Source organism: Elephantulus edwardii, unplaced genomic scaffold (genome assembly GCF_000299155.1).
Source record: "Elephantulus edwardii isolate Elephantulus edwardi_28Jun2011 unplaced genomic scaffold, EleEdw1.0 scaffold00055, whole genome shotgun sequence".
Taxonomy (NCBI): Eukaryota; Metazoa; Chordata; class Mammalia; order Macroscelidea; family Macroscelididae; genus Elephantulus; species Elephantulus edwardii.
In genome coordinates, this window is record NW_006399805.1 from 221,157 (window position 1) to 238,005 (window position 16,849).

Below are 16,849 nucleotides of genomic sequence, written 5' to 3' on the forward strand. Positions count from 1 at the left end.
AAAAAAAAAGATGGAGTATTCTCTTCTCTTGCAGTCTATCTCAGACTATAAATGTTTTAAGAGCAATAACTTGGACCTTGGAGGGAAACTGGCTGAGAAGCTCCCCCAAGCTCTCCATTCCTGGCAGCTAACGACAAAAGAGGAGGGGGGTTCCAGCTGAAAACCCAGGTGGGGATACTGCCTGCTTCGTGCGTTAGTGCACCGTCTCATCGATTTTCATCTTACCTCAGCCAGCCAGGTCCAGCCCGTGGCACCGGGCAGAAGTCTCTTCTGAGAGCCAAGCCTTTCCAACTCAGGAGAGCTGGACCTGGGTGAGTCTCTTCTTGGGTGAGGAAGCAAAGAAGGAGCTCACTGTCAGGGGCCTGTGTCATGGGAACTTCTCAACTGATCCTGGGTTTGCTCAGGAGAGCTAACCTCAACAAGGGTTCCTCTTTTCTGTTTCTTCCTTTCTGATAATATGGAGAGGCTGAGGACTGGGCTGGATGGATAAGAAAAGTTCGTTTATAACTAAGAAAAGGTGAAGTGTTATCCTTTCAAAGTATAACCCTTCTACCAATCTGCTGGAGTACCAACTGCAGCCTTAAACCTACTCTTAGAGTTTCATATTTATATGAGTACAACCTCTTTCCTCATCCCATAATTTATCAGATGACTGGTATTCATCTAACTCCACTGTTTTGGCTCAGCCAGCATTTATTTTCAGAATACAGACATACAGCAAAGAGCAAAGGACAGAAAAAAAATACATTTAACTTAAAATCACAATGCCAAGTGTCTACAACTCTTAGGGAAATAAAGTAGCAACTGGAAAGATGAAGCCCTAGTCAGACCATCCAAGTTTGAATCCTGGCTCCAATGGTAGAAGCTGCAGGGTGTCTTGGACAAGTTACTAAACTGCTTTGTCTATGTCTTTTTTCATAAAGCTAATGAAAAACAGTATTCATACAACACAGGACTGCCATGAAGACTGAGTTAATATGTGCAAGGCAAATGGTCAGTTCTCATTAAGGTTTAACATTAGTGTAACGAGGTGGTCATTTTAAAAATAAAAGGCTCTTCCCTACATAGCCATTTCTCTGAATCTTTAAACATTATCGGACATATTGGAGGCTATGTGGTTATGCAATACTGAGTTTCCTATAACCCCATCACACTGGAAATGGAAAATATAGTTACTCTAACACTTATCATTAAAAAGGCTGTTCTGTTTGCATTTGGTATAGTGGAAAAAACCCAAGACTGGAAGCCAGACGGCATACTCTCCATCTGTGAGCAGTGATACAGCTCGGCCTCTCTGGGTCTCATTTTTCCCAGCCTTCAAGCAGGGCGAGTGGACTACATAATTTCTAATGTTCTTTCCAGCAAGAAGGTTTTCACCAACACCAGGAAAATGAGCAATCTGTAAACCGTGTGAATACATCCTTCAAAAAGAACTAAGACATTATTCTTGTTTTTAAAATATTTTAGTTTAACTAAAGAAAAAAGGAAGCCAAGAACGCATGTTTTCATTGTGATACCAAATCCTAAAGGAGAAGAGAAGCTTTTAATGCCAACATGTCAGAAATAATAACCAGCTCAAAAGTTAGAAGTCACCCACTATGGATATAGTAGGAACTAATGTAAACAGAGGAAGAATTTTTGTTTAGCAAATGGAAACATTATATAATAATGAATTGCCAAAGGCAGAATTAAAATGGGCATAAGCCAATTTCTAGAAGGAAACGGATAAATCTGGGAGAAGCAAGCACACAGAGAGGCAGGGCTGCCATGGAAAGTGGCCTGGGGAGGGGGAACTAATGGGCTATTTTTACTCTGGTAGATAGAAGATAAAGCTGAATAATTAAGATATTACTGACTGCTCAGGAGATCTTGTATTTTTAAAGGCCCAAGCTGATCACTGACTAGCTGCTTATCTCATAGAACTTTGCACCTATTGCCCAGGGTCTTGGTCTAGTTTTGAAAGCTCACTGCTGGCAGTGACATTTTAGTGACCACACTCACAACATTCTGGCCTCAATTCTTTAACTTTATCCCCAGTGACCTTGATTCTATCCCATTTCATGCCACAGAAACAGCTCCATCTCTAAAATGATCAATTCAGAAAAGCGATCTTCCACCTACCTCACCTCCTGCCCTTCAGCTTCAACTGTCAGAGAGCACTCTACTCAACCCTTCCACCTTCAGGAAGAGTCTCCATTGCCATTATCATCATCAATCTCTGACAATCTTCTGCACTTCTGAAATGGCCACTCAGCAACTTACAGGCCTTGTGGAGCTGAGGACACCAGTAAGCAGGCACTCACTCACCGCTCTTGAGTTGCAACTGACTAACAGCTGATCCCCAAAGCACAAGAGGAGATTGTCCACCTTTTTCCGTGGAGCAGTTTGTGGGTCTGAACTGCCTGTTTTTGAGTGAGCAACATTAACTCCCTACCCACTACCTTCTATGGGAAAAGGCAATGTACCAGGCCCTGAGTACTTCCCTGAGTGTAGAGAAAAAGGTCAGGACATTTTAGTAAGACCAACCCAGGGACCATCTTCACGGGCTTAACCTCTATTCTGCTGGCAGGCAGGAGAGTCTTAGGTAAACGAATACATACCAACATACCAACTAGTTAAAACTGTGCTTAGTAACCTTTCATGAGCTCAACACAGCTTGCTGCCTGCCTCTTATTTTCTCTAGTACGTTGTTCCTCCAGCCTTCAATGACTTTAGTGTTCTACCATTACTCCGTGCTTCTCCTACTCCTGTTCTCTGCTTGTGTCTTTTCCCAGTTCTCAACCATAGTTAACAATCTTGTTAATTAGCAAGGTCTATTGTTTTCTATGACCAAGCCTAAAATCTGTCCTGTATATACCCTCGTGTCTCCTGCCCTAACAGCGCACTCAGATGGCTGCTGTCTTCAGCCTCAGCTGGCCATCTGTGTTCTGATCTTCTCTGCCTGCTTTCTCAACTGCTGACCTCCAACACTCCCAGCTTCTCCTTCTCCAGGCTACTCCTCACAGCAAGCAGACAGGCAGCCTTTAGAATTTCCTATTTAAAACAAAATCCAAAATCTTTCTAACTTTTTATCTTCTTTTAAGTATCACATTTGTATACTTTCCTTAATACAGGCAGATTTCTTCAGAGCAATGAATACCGATACCAGGATTCTCAAGCTGGGCACTTTGGTTTATAAAAGCAAAAGCTTTAGAACCAGGTTCTTCTCTTGTCCCTCTCTTTTATCTCCCACCGCAGTGATAGTTTAAAAAAGAAATGAAATTGTTACACTCCCCTGGTTGAATACCTTCCAATCATTCCCCCCCCCTTACATGGAAAATAAAATCCAACTCTTTGAGTTTACAAAGTGTTCCATGATCCTGATCCAGCCTACCACTGGGACAACATGTGCCCAGCCCCCCTCCCCGTACCTCTCAAAACCCAGCCTTCCCAGCTCCTGTGTGTCGTCCATGAGCACTGGCAGCGCCTCTCTGCCCGGGGGTCTTTGGACTCATTCCTTTGGCTCCTTTCATCTTGGGTATCTGACTGGTTTTCTCCCTCCCCCCCGCCTCCCCATTAAAGTGCCAGCTTCCATTTATTTTCTCAGAAGCCCTTCCTAAATGTCTGCTCTAAAGTAGAAATTCTGTTGAATCTATCACATCAGTTTCTTAAATAAAGCTATAGGACACTGTGGATTTTGTTTCATCTTCTCTCCACAAAGAATGTGAGTGTGAAGAGAACAATTTGTTCAGTTCTAATAAGGTTCACTTCTGAACCTTAGCACCTAGAACAATGCCTGTCATATACTAAATATCAAATAAATTTGTGGAATTGGTTAGAAGAAATGATGTAGGATGTATTGCTGCCTGAGAAAGTAGGTTCTTAGTTGCCAGATAATTGTTGTAAAAATTCGTTCTGAAGAGTTTCATTTTCAAGACATTGGTAAAATCTAAGCTTCTAATGATGGTTTACATTCTTATAAAATTCTTAAAACATTTTCCTTTTTTGCAAACTTTTTTTGCTGAAATTCCCCCCCCCCCTTCCTTCTGGAACCTGAAATATATACAGAGCACTATTCATTAGCAACTGCACAACAATTTTAGACAAGAATGAAATTCGAACCCAAGCTCATGAAAGTAGAGAAGAGTAATCACAATGGAGTTTGCTTCCTTAGTCTAAGAATTCATTCTATTTAGGGGGAAAAAAAAAGAATTCCTTCTATTTTGGAAGCTGAGTGGTTCAAGCAGGCCTTTGTTCCATTTCTAATCCAAACCCTCTCATGAAGGACATGCTCTTACTTATTTTTAAATCCTGGCCCATCACTTCTTAAATACGGCTGCCTTAAATTATTCACACCAATTCCTAAGAGAGTAGTCACAAACTTCCCCATCTAGGAAAACATAAAACTTAAGAATTACAAGCTCTAGAAGTTTGCTCATAACATAGCATAAAACTGTATCCCAAAAATAGTATAAGGTTATTTCTAGCCATATGGATTAAAAGTTATAAGCCAAGTTTTTTTTTTTAATTCTCATAATGAGAAAGATTAAATACTTCCCCATAATCATTCAAAAAAGTAAGTGTGTATGTATAAATTCTATACAAATGCAGAGATACAGACAGATATAACCTTGATGGAGTATCTTTAAGAATCTTTCACAGATTTTGGATAGCTACAAAAGACTATTAGGTTAGTCAGTCTAGTTTTTCTTGGAATAGACGACTTATACTCATATACTTATTCACCTAAGGGTGGCCTAATTTTAAAGCTATAGCTCAATATAATATTTTAACCATCATTACTGTCCATAATACATTCATTTTATCCATTCACTCAAATAAGTTAGCTAGCTCTTGTCAAATGTTATTGGCATACAACTCCATTGTAGAATAAGTTTACTGGGTTTTTCTTGGCAATTTATAAACCGCCAAGCATTTCCTCCAGAATCTTGTTCTCAACCAGCTATTCTTCTTTTACACTTTGGTGCCATCAAACAGTAATTCAGATATCATATATACAGCCTGTTTCTAGGAGAGGGCCTTCTGGATCAACAAGGATAAATTAAGGGAGTTCAAGAGCACCAGAGAGTGTGCAGTGGTTTTGTGGCCAAAGACAGGATCCTTGTCCTACTTAAAGATAAATGGTATTTCAAAAGTTAGTTTCAAGACATGTTAGCTAGATCTTACAACATGCTTTTCCCCCCATAAGAACAGTGTAAAAACAGTGGCATATTCTCCTGGATTACAGAAGAATTTTAAAACATGAAATTCTAAAAATGCTAGCTAATTCACTGTTAACTTTAGTTTTATTAATAATACTAGTCAGATATTATTTCAATTCTTAACTATACAGGCAGTTCCCAGTTACACATAAACTCTGCTCCTAAGTGCATCTTTAAGTCAGAACAGGTGCTTAGGGTTCTTATTTAGTATTTTTGTGTAATAAAAGGTAGGGAAGCCTTTTCAATAATGTTAAATTGTCTATGCAGCAAGCAAAAGTGATAGTGGTAAAGAACTTGAATTTGTAAGGAGGAATGGATGGTTCCTGAATGTCAGTGTTTTTTGGATTGGTTTGGTTTGTTTTTGGTTTTTTTTTAATACCAGTTTTGGTAAGGCCCCCCTGATCTGATTGAGATCACTATATATCCTATTGGGACTTACAAGGTACTTTAAAGATCGTGATAAGCTAAAAATCGACATTAATATTTTATAACATTAATGTTTAGAAATTTCTTTTTCCTTGACTTAAGGTTATAAAAATATTATTACCATCACTATTAACTATGAACAGGGGCTTCTGGTTCAGAAAAGAAAAATGTAGCAAAACAGAAGAGGAGAGTAAAAGTGAAGAATCAGACAGAAAACAGAAGTAGATGAGAACTGACCAAGAGAAGGGAAAACTGTACAAAGCCATTGTTGAGGGTATGAAAGGGATCAGATAAGGGTGACAGATGAACAATGTCATCTGTCATAACAAAATGCCAGTAACACAATGGTTATTGAGATGTCAAATATTTTGTCACACACCTATCCCAATTAAACAGCTGGAGGTAAAAGGTGGTATAATAACCATCTTGGAAGTGGAATAAATTTTAAGCAAAAAGATAAAGGGAAGAACACTATGTTCACACACACATGAAAAGATAAAAGGCAGGTGACTGGTGGGAAATGGATAGGCCAGGTAGGATCCTCAGGTGGGATAAGGAGAGAATTCTGGCCTAGGATAAGTGGTAGCTTTTTAAACAAAAAGTAAAGAAATGTAGAATCAGATGTGGATGACTGTAAAAAATATGTATTTGTACTCTCTTGGGCCCTTGTTTCAAACATGACAAAGAAAAGGAGAAACAACATTGTGCCAAAAAGGGCCGCGGCCACGCCACGTGCAGCCTCTTTGCTGCATGAACTGAGTCTGCTGCGTGCCCAAAGACAAGGCAATTAAAAAGTACATAACTCGAAATATAGTATAGGCAGCTGCCATCAGGGACATTTCCAAAGCAAGTGTCTTCGATGCACATGTGCTTCCAAAGCTCTATGTGAAACTGCACTACTGTGTGATCTGTGCCGTTCACAGCAAGGTGGTGAGGAACCGTTCTTGTGAAGCCCAGAAGGACCAAACACCTCCACTGAGATGCAGGTGCTGCCCCACGACCATCACCAAAGCCCTTGTAAGGATTAAAGAAAGCCTTAAAGGCTGAAGAAAGAACTCATCTGAAAAGAAAATGAAAATTATACCAAAAAAAAAAATGTGCCCTATACCTTTAACAATATTGTTGTTATGTGCCGCTGAGTCGCCTGCGTTGTACATAGTGATCCTATGTACAACCGCCCTAAACCCTGTTCTATCCCATGTGCCAGGTCTCTGGCACACCTACACCCATTACCCCAGTCACTAAATCAATCCACCTCATTGAGGGTCTTTCACTCTTGCACTGCCCATCCACCCTCCCAAGCATGACATCCCCTTCTCTAAGAACTGGTCCCTTCCTGCAAAATGTCCAAAGCAGGTCAGAAAAAGACTCAGAATCCGTGCCTCCAAGGCTCAGTCTGGTTTCACCCTCTCTAGGATGAACCTGTTTGTTCACTGGCAGTCCATGGTATATTCAACACTTTTCTCCAGCACCACAGCTCAATGGCATCAACTCTTCTTCTATCGTCCCTAGTCATTATCCAGCTTTCTGATGCACAGCAAGTGATTGCAAAGACTATGGCATGGATCGGGTGCACCTTAGTATCCAGACTGACGTTGTTATTCTTCAGTACTTTGGAGAGGTCTCTGACAGCAGACTTTTCCAATGCAATTCACCTTTCAATTTCCTGGCTGCTGGTACCAACAGTGTTGACTGTGCAGCCAAGCAAACTAAAGCTGCGAACAAGCTCAATCTCTTCACCACCTAACCATGATGCTGCCAATTGGCTCAGTGGTGAGGATCTTTGTTTTTTGGATGTTGAGCTTCAATCCATATTGAAGGCTGCAGTCCTTGACCTTTTGCAACAAGCGGTTCAGGTCCTCCTCAATTTCAGCAAGCAGGGTTGTGTCTTCTGTATACTGCAGACTGTTAATGAATCTTCCTCCAATCCTGATGCCGCATTTCTCCTCAAAGAGCCCAGTCACCTGAATAATCTGTTCTGCATATAAATTGAAAAGGTATGGAGATAGGACACATCCCTGGCACACACCCTTTCCAATTCTGAACCATGCAGTGCTTCCTTGCTCTGTTCAGATGATTGTCTCCTGGTCCAAGTATAGATTTTGCATAGGCACAATCAAGTGTTCTGAGATTCCTATTCTTCTTAGAGTCAGCCACAGTTTGTTGTGATCCACACAGTCAAATGCCTATATTAATTTTTATAAAAAAAGTGAATTATTTTAGAATATTTAGAAACTACATAAAGGCATGGTTTTAATTTCCTATAGCCCAACACTCAAGAGTCAGTATTTGGTATTCATATCTGAATGTGCAAGAAGTAAAAAGAATAGTAGTATATACAGTTATGCACTTTCTTGTTCATTATTTCAAAGAGTATTAAAACATGATTAATGACAAGCATTTCAGAGATTAAAAATACTTGAGAATTTAATTCTTTATTATCAATTGAGTCATTTGTTTCCAACTTTCATATATTATAAGTAATTAACTTCTGTATTCTGGTACATTAAACTTTGTGCTGATCTCTGAATATTTCCTTAGGGTAAATAAGGGTAAATAATTGTTTTAAGTAGAATTAGTCAAAGAAAATAAAATCGGTACCAATTGAACACTGGATTATTAACATGATACTATCTTTCCTAACTGCTGATTTGATAAATCATGTTATCTCATTGTTCTAATTTCCATTTCTTATAGTAGGTATAAGCCATTTCATGTCATCTATTTTTTTCTTATTTTCTTAAAAATTGCGTGTATTACTCACTTTTTATATGTGATCTGTCACCTCAGGGCAGATGCATGCCTGGGTTTCTCTGACTAGAGAAGACTTTCTCTTAGGAGATTATCATACAGTTGTAACGGAAAAGCACATGCTTGGAGAAGAGAGAAATATGACTGTCTCTACAGCAATTTCTCTGCATAAAAGAACATTTTCACGGACAGGGATTATTTGAGGTGTTGAAAATTTTCAACATTTTAGTATTTCTCAGACATACATACCATCACATCTCTGAAGCTTTGTAACAACTATATTTCTAACACATAAAACACAACCATTTTTTGTAAAGTCCTATCTCCTCTCTCCCCTTTTCCTAAACTGCGGTGCTGACTCACACTTCTCCTACAACAAAGAAATGCAGTGGTTTGTCTATGCTCAGCCATCCTTTCTTGATTAGCCTTCCTAACTCATGTCCAACAGGGCACCACCTGCCCTGAGTTGATACACCAGTCAAAATAAAAATCAAACATGCAGCATTCGTTTCATTCTACCATCTCTCTACGATAAAGACAAGACCACAGTGGCTGGATGAGGTGAGCACCATTCTCACAGTTCAAGAAAACAGAACCAGAATCTCCTAACTACCTTCCGTCATACACAGCACACCGCTCAGGACTCAGAAGACTACTTCTGAATGAAAAAGGTCAAATTTGAAAGCTTCAAATGATTAAGAAGATAAACGACTCCAATATGATTTCCTTTTATGGTACTTGCTCAGAACTATGCAACTATTTCTATGGTGCTACGATTAAGGAGTTTTAGAATTTCTCTTTGAAAATATCCTTAGGGCTACATTACAAGAAAATCTCAATCTAAAATCTTAATGTTAAATTCAAGTCAACTCCACAGGCACACATCATTTTACAGTCCAACTCTTACTACTTGGTTCGTCCATTTATTTTACTGCTTAGGCTTAAATGGTCTTTAGCCATTTCAGAAATTCAGGTCCAGCTTCAAAGCACCAAGTTTGCCATTGCTGTGGATATTCAAAGAGAATGTAGTAATTCTGAAAATGAGCTCAAAATGTTTGGAACGATGGCATTTTGTTAAAGTTAAACCTTCCAAGGAGTCCTCTTCCTTATCTATTCAAAGAAGATCCAGGATAGAGACATTACTATTTTTGAAGAAAACACTCACTTGGTGATGCGGTTTTGCAGAATGATCGTTTTTAGTTACATTTATGCAATCACAGAACTACTGAAACTATATGACTCTAAAAACTGTATTTACCCAGTACTATCAAGATGAAAGGGATGTGTCCTGTCTCCATACCTTTTAAACCTGTATGCAGAAAGATCATCCAGGAGACTGGGCTCTATGAGAAATGCGGCATCAGGGTTGGTGGAAGATCTATCAACAATCTGCTATACACAGATGACACAACCCTGCTTGCTGAAACTGAGGAGGACCTGAAGTGCTTGCTGCAGAGGGTCAAGGACTGCAGCCTTCAATATGGATTGAGACTCAATGTCAAGAAGACAAAGATTCTCATCACTGGGCCAATTGGCAGCATCAGGATGTATGGTGAAGAGATTGAGATTGTTCACAGCTTTAGTTTGCTTGGGTCCACAGTCAACACTCTTGACACCAGCAGCCAGGAAATTAAAAGACGTATTGCAATGGGAAAGTCTGTTGTCAGGGACCTCTCTAAAGTACTGAAGAGCAACAGTGTCCCTCTGGAAATTAAAGTGCGTCTGAAACAGGCCACGGTCTTTGCAATCACTTGTTAGGTGTCAGAGAGTTGGACAATGACTAAGGAGGATAGAAGGAGAATTAATGGCTTTGGGCTGTGGTGCTGGAGAAGAGTACTGAGGGTACCATGGACTGCTAAAAGAACAGATTCATCCTGGAGAGGGTTAAACCAGGCTGCTCCTTGGAGGCAAGGATTCTGGGGCTTCGTCTGACATACTTTGGTCATATTGTAAGGAGAGACCGGTCCCTGGAGAAGGACACCATGCTTGGGAGAGTGGAGGGCAGGCGCAGGAGGAGAAGGCCCTCTAGGAGATTGTTTTAGCGACTAGGGTAATCGGGATGAGTGTGTTGGAGACGATGAGATTGGCACAGGACAGAGCAGAGTTTAGGGCTGTTGTACACAGGGTCGCTATGAGTCGCAAGCGACTTCACGGCACATAACAACAACAACAACAACAACAACATAAATTGAGGAGAGAGACAAAATCAGTTATGTCAAATTCTGCTGAAGAGCTCAAAATGCAGCTCAGGAAGAAAAGCATGCCTCCCAGGATCCTTCAAGGGTAGGACTGGGAAAGAATGGCACGTGTGGGGTTTTCTTATCTCCACTTCCTTACAATTCTGAAAGGAAACGTGTAGTGAGCCACTACATCTCCACATGCTGCAGATCCCAGCAGTAATCACGCTGCTGACTACCTGAAAACGAGTCATGCCACAAAACTGATTAAAACACTCTTATGCAATCTTCCTCCCAAGGAAATAAGGACAGCTTGTATAAATATTTCCGCTAGATCTACTTCCCTAAGAGACCATGGTCCACATTTGCAGGCATTCTCACGTTTTAAAGCATACAGAAAGGCAAAAGAATCAATTAGCCAAGTCATTTGTCTCAGTCAATTTTGTATTTTACATCATTCATTTAGGAAGTACACAGTCTTCTGCAGTATCATTAGGTAATAAGTATGCAGTGCTTCTGGTGGCTGAGTGGTAACAAGCTGTACCATAATCCTGAAGGCAACAGTTCAAATCCACCAGCTGCTCTTCAATAGAAAGATGGGCAATCTTATCCCATGTGATTTACAGCCTTGGAAAACCTGCTGGAGGGGTCAGCTATGGGTCCGTTTTGACTCAACAGCACATAACAACAAAGTTTAAGTATTTTCACTTTGAAAGTAACAGTGAAACAATCATACTATCTGGAAAGATACCGTAAGGCAGACTGGACCAAAACTACATTTCCACAGGACATACAACTATATTTCTATGGATTCGCTGTTATCTTCAACAAACTAGATTGTTTCCTTTCTGACCACAGGTCTGGAATAACAAAGTAGATGTGACATGCCAACTGCTAGGGTCTAAAGAGGCATTTCTGTAATATATATGAACGAACTGTATCACCTGGTAGTTCTGCTTGTAAAGATGTTACATACCACTCAACTACACATAAATTTAAAGTACCTTTAAAGAAAAATACTATTAAGTGAACAGACTGAACAGAGGAGGGAGAAATCACCATGAGAGTAAAGCCTCCCATCTGGGTGAAATCTGCACCCTCCCACCAAGGACCAGAGTGAGGCAAAGGGCTGTACCCCCACAGAACGTGGCTATCAACCCCTCAGAACTTCCTTCCAAAGGCGTTATCTGATCATCTTCAAATGAGCACTGTGTTCTTCCATGAAAGGAGGATTAGATACTCTGAAGCATTTTTCTGGTATCAAGACTTTTAAAGTGTCTAAAACAGCTATGGGTCCAGGGAGAGGCTCCTGCACTGAACTGACACTCAGTCTGTTGACTATTCTAACTTTTCTGCAGTACTGATCCTAGAAAGATGGTTGTCACCAGTTGCTATCAACTCAATTCCGAATCACAGCTTCCTCACATGCTGGTAAAACGGCTCCCCAGGGTTTTCATGGCTCTCATGTTTAAGAAGCAAACAGGCAGGCCTGTACTCAAGGTGCCTTTGGGTGAGGTGGGGCTTAGGGTCAAAGCCCAAGCTCAGAATGTCTTTGGGGCAGCTCTTTTTTTTTCCATAATTTTAATGAACATTTACAGAGAATTTGGATTTCCATTCATTCATTGCTGCACTTCTCTACCCGCCCAGCCCTCTATTCCCGCCCCCCAGTTCACTCCTCTCTTTCAAAATTAAAAGAAAGACTCCCTCCCTGGTACACAATCCCCCTGCACCCCTCCCACCGCCCCAAGTACATTCCACTATGCAACCTTAATGGTGGACTCTTGTGATAACCATAATACCCTATCATACCTCGCTTTTAAATTAGTCAGTCCCTCATCTGTTTCAGTGCAGTATACACAATTTATCCAGGTGCAGCTCTTAAAACACCTTGCTTTGTTTGGGGTGGTGGCAATCTAAACTCTATGAAGTCTGTGGTGAGTTCTGAAGGCAGATGACATGCAAGATGTGTGAACACGAGGTTCAGTCTACCCTTGCTCAGTATATTCCAATATTATTCTTGGTCTTACTTTAAATTGGTCAAGTTTATAGTATTTTTAAACTATCTACAGACTGAAGTAGAAAAGGCTGGTTCACTGATGCTAGGTGCTAATTAATGACTTCAGTCTACAACAGAATGAAGTTAGTGGAATCATCGCCATACCATAATCCTTAGATAGTTAAAGGTGCCAACCTATACAGAGCTGTCTAAGCAACCATTACTAAAAGATGTCAGCTGCTCCAAGTGCCATAAAGGGAGAAATAGGTTAATAATATCACCAAGTAAAGGCAAAGGCAGCAGAAACTGGCAGAAAAGGTAGACTTGACTAAGGCTTTTACTCTACTTTATTCTGCTAGGTGAAAAGACTGGGGGTGGAGAGTGAAGTGAACAAAACCAAGCAGGATCTAGGGGAATTTTCAAATGACAGAATCAGAATGTTGCTGCTATGTGCTGTTGGGTCGACTCTGACTCACAGCGACCCCTATGTAAACAGTTCTGAAGCCTGCTCTATCCTAAGTCAATCTTATCGTCTCTGACACATCTATTCCCATTACCCTGTCACTGAGTCAATCCATCTCATCAAGGATCTTCCTCTCTTGCACTGACCCTTCACCATCCCAAGCATGATGTTCCTCTCCAAGGACTGGTCCCTCCTTGCAACATGCTCAAAAGTATGTCAGACAGATTCAGAATCCTTTCCTCCAAGGAGAATCAGAATAGATGCTACTTAATGTTAGTTTTCACACTGCAGCATCTGACAAAGAGATTTAAGAAATGTATCATTTCACTGCTAACAGTCTGAATGGTTATTGTGTCTTCAAGGTCTTGGCTTAATCTGACCTTGGAATAGAGAGGAATCTAGAGTCAATACAATCATGCAAAGATTTAAACATCACAACAGAAAAAAGTTCCGTCCCCATTTCCCCATCCCCAAAATTACTGAATGATTAATCAAAGCCAAGAAAAGAGAAACATTTAGTTAAATAACCATTTCCTTCTGGAAATGTATTACTCCTTCTCATGTTACTCCCACAAAGTGTAAGATTTGTCTTTATCCCTTTAATGAAAATTTATCCAGGAGAAGAAATCACATAGTTGCATACCTATAGAGGGAGATTTGAAAGGGTATTTATCTGGAAGATCCACTCTAACTTTCCATACTCCACCTTCATAGGGTGCTGAAATGAAAGTTAAAAAATTTTAAGTATTAGAATAGTAGCTCCAGATCAGAAAATAAATCAGGATGCAAATCAAATTTTAAACATTAGCTTCTTCTTAGAACTGTGCAAATGAATTCTTTTAAGAGCCAGGGACATATTACAAATCTGTAAAAAACCCAATCTATTTTCACAGTCAATTCTGATACATCATGGCCCTGTCAGTACCCTTCATTCAAATCAAAATATTTTCTTTACAAGACTCAGAAAGAATAAGCAAAGATTCATGCTAGCCCCAAATTTACTTTTAAAAAAAAGTATTTTAAGGAATTAAAGACTAATTATTTGGTAAAAATAAGCAAATTTCTTTTTCTTCCATCTAATCTAAGCTCATCATCCCTTCCCAACATACACAAAAAACCCCTCACCCACTCCAAATCCCCACTTCTCAGAAATACATATAACTCAGAATTCAATTCTGTCATGTAGGAATAAAGGAAAAGTCTACAAGACAATTATGCAAAATTTCTTCATTTGTTCTACAAACTTATTTTTTAAAAAACTACCCAAACCACTGCACCATCTATCCTTGATATTCTCACTATATACAAAGGAAATAGAAAACTGTAATAGACAAATATAAAGATAGCACATATACTTACTTCCTTGTGGTCCATAAAACTTCACTACAAATTCATTCAGTCCTCCCAGGATCGTAACCTCATGCTTACTCTCAATGCTAAGGTGGAAGGTCAAGGAAATTACACGTATATTATGTGGAATCAATACTGGTGTCATCCCCAAATATGTCACTTAATGGTTGAACAAAAATTGGTATGAAATTGATAAAATATAGCACATACAGAATAATCTGAATGATTTATGAAGCAAGGCAAAAAATTAACACATCACATTTGCCTTACTGGCTGCAAAAGACCTCTTCACAATGTTAAAAAGCAAAGATGCCATCCTGAGGAATAAGGTGGGTCCGACCCAAACCACAGTATTTTCTATTGCCTCATATACATGCGAAGCTGGACTATGAATGAGGAAGGCGGCAGAGACTGATGTCTTTGGATTGTTGTTGTTGTTCTGTGCCATCGAGTCACTTGCGATTCATAGCGACTCTATGTACAACAGCCCTAAACCCTGTGCCAATCGCACTGCCTCTGACACACCCATCCCGATTATCCCAGTCACTGAATCAATCCACCTCATAGAGGGTTTTCCCCTCTTGTGCCGTCCCTCCACCCTCCCAAGCATGATGTCCCTCTCCAAGGACCTGTCCCTCCTTATAACATGTCCAAAGTATGTCAGACAAGCCCCAGAATACTTGCCTCCAACGAGCAGCCTGGTTTAACCCTCCCCAGGATAAATCTGTTTGTTTTCTTGGCAGTCCATGGTATATTCAATACTGTTCTCCAGCCTCGAATCTTTGGATTAGGCACTAATAAATACTCAATATACCAAGGACTACAAAACCATCCGCTCCATCCTGGACAAAGGTCAGCCAGAATGCTCCTGAGGATGGCAGTGGAACTTCCGCTCACATACTTCGCAGGAGGGACCAGGCTCTGGAGAACACCATGCTTGGTGAAGGAGAGGATCCTTAGTCAGAGAAACTGACAGAGTGACTGCAGCTGTGGCTCAAAGTTAACAACCACTGTGAGGATGCCACGGCCTTTTGTTCTGCAGCACACGGGGTTCCTGTGAGTCAGAACCTACCCAAGGCAACCGACAATAGGAAGCATGTCCTCTTGTAGGAGAAGGCACACCAGCTTGTGAGGCTGAGACTGAATCGCAAGGCTGCCACTTTCTAAGTCTGTGAACCCACATGATCATTTAAACTCTGAGTCTTTGCCCATTCTTTGCAAAAGGGGAAATCTCACTTCAGTTTTCCTGGGAAGATCAAATGGGTTGAATATGTAAAAGGTGTGGAGCTGTATTCTGTACACATGTAGAAAAAAGATGCATTTTAGTTTTTCTCCTCTATAACCCATCCCCAATGAACCTTTAATATAAATTCAGTATTCTATTCCCTTCAGGCAAATTCAAATACTCAGCAAAACAAAGATTCTCCTTAAGTAGAGAAAGGCTATATTCTCAAAATTACTACTAAGAAAAGTCTTCCACAAATTTCTCCTTGGTTTATAGAATAATCAAAATAGTTAATGATGCGAGCAAAACTGCCAAGTGTGAAAGACGAGACAGAAGATAAAATCTAGTCTGTGGCATTTATTTCCATTTATGCTCTCTTTCCACCCACAATTCCAGCGTCAGGGCTCTTCCTCAAAAACGGTTCGCCCATGACTCCTGTTCTGTTAAGGTACTGAGAGTCAATTATCATTTGGGCTCTACTTTGTATTCTATCCCAACAATGCAATGCTGATAGAATTTTAGGTGTGGGTGCTTCAGTAAATCTCAGATCTCACTGCATCATTAAAAACAAGCCCCCCCCCGACACCCCCCATCCCCAATCAAATCTCATCTTTCTCAAGAAGTTGTGCAAATCACATTTAAATTATGTTATACAAAAGAAAAATGTTAAATGAACTCTTAAATAAGAGAGGGGAAATATCTTTAAAGGGATGAGATTAAGTATTTGGCTCTCTAGGACATCACAGAAATGGACTACAAAGAGGCCAGGTCTCCAAGAGCCTTGAAGAGTGGCCAAAAGTGATATGTTAAGCAGGAGCATTTGATCCAGGATAACTTGATCTCACTCTTTAGAACTGAAAACTCACTACACTTCAATATCAAGCAAACAAAAATGATCCAAATAGTCTCCACGTGGGAAAGCTGGCGTCATTTCCTGCTGGGTCAGCAGGCCTGTGCACGAGGGCTCTGGTTGCTAAACTCTTCCTGACCAACTACTCCCTGAAGCCCTGCAGAATACTCCATAAACAGCAGCACAGCACATAAGAGTTTAAAAATGAAAACAGATACAACTTTGTTTTAAGGAGAAATCAAAGTCAATACAGTTTAAAAAATCAAATAAAATACAAAGTACTTTAAGAAAGGAAACCAAGAAACTCCTACAGATTAATCAGAACTGGTTTTGACAAGCACTGTGGCAATGGGACAATTAAAACAGACTTTCAAGGGGGGGGGGGAGGAAAACGAACTGGGGAGGAGGGT

The 16,849-nt window shown here is 40.3% G+C and overlaps 1 protein-coding gene across 2 annotated transcripts in view; it reads right to left on the minus strand.

Annotated features, from left to right (window-relative positions):
- The window catches only part of UBE2H (ubiquitin-conjugating enzyme E2H), a 112,650-nt gene that overhangs the window by 34,884 nt on the left and 60,917 nt on the right, over positions 1-16,849 (minus strand). For both annotated transcript variants that reach the window (XM_006887121.1, XM_006887120.1), the window contains exons 2-3: positions 14,374-14,450; positions 13,658-13,732 (exon numbers count right to left, since the gene is read on the minus strand). In XM_006887121.1, coding sequence (XP_006887183.1) covers positions 13,658-13,732; positions 14,374-14,450 — 152 coding nt within the window. The remainder of the gene's footprint in view (positions 1-13,657; positions 13,733-14,373; positions 14,451-16,849) is intronic.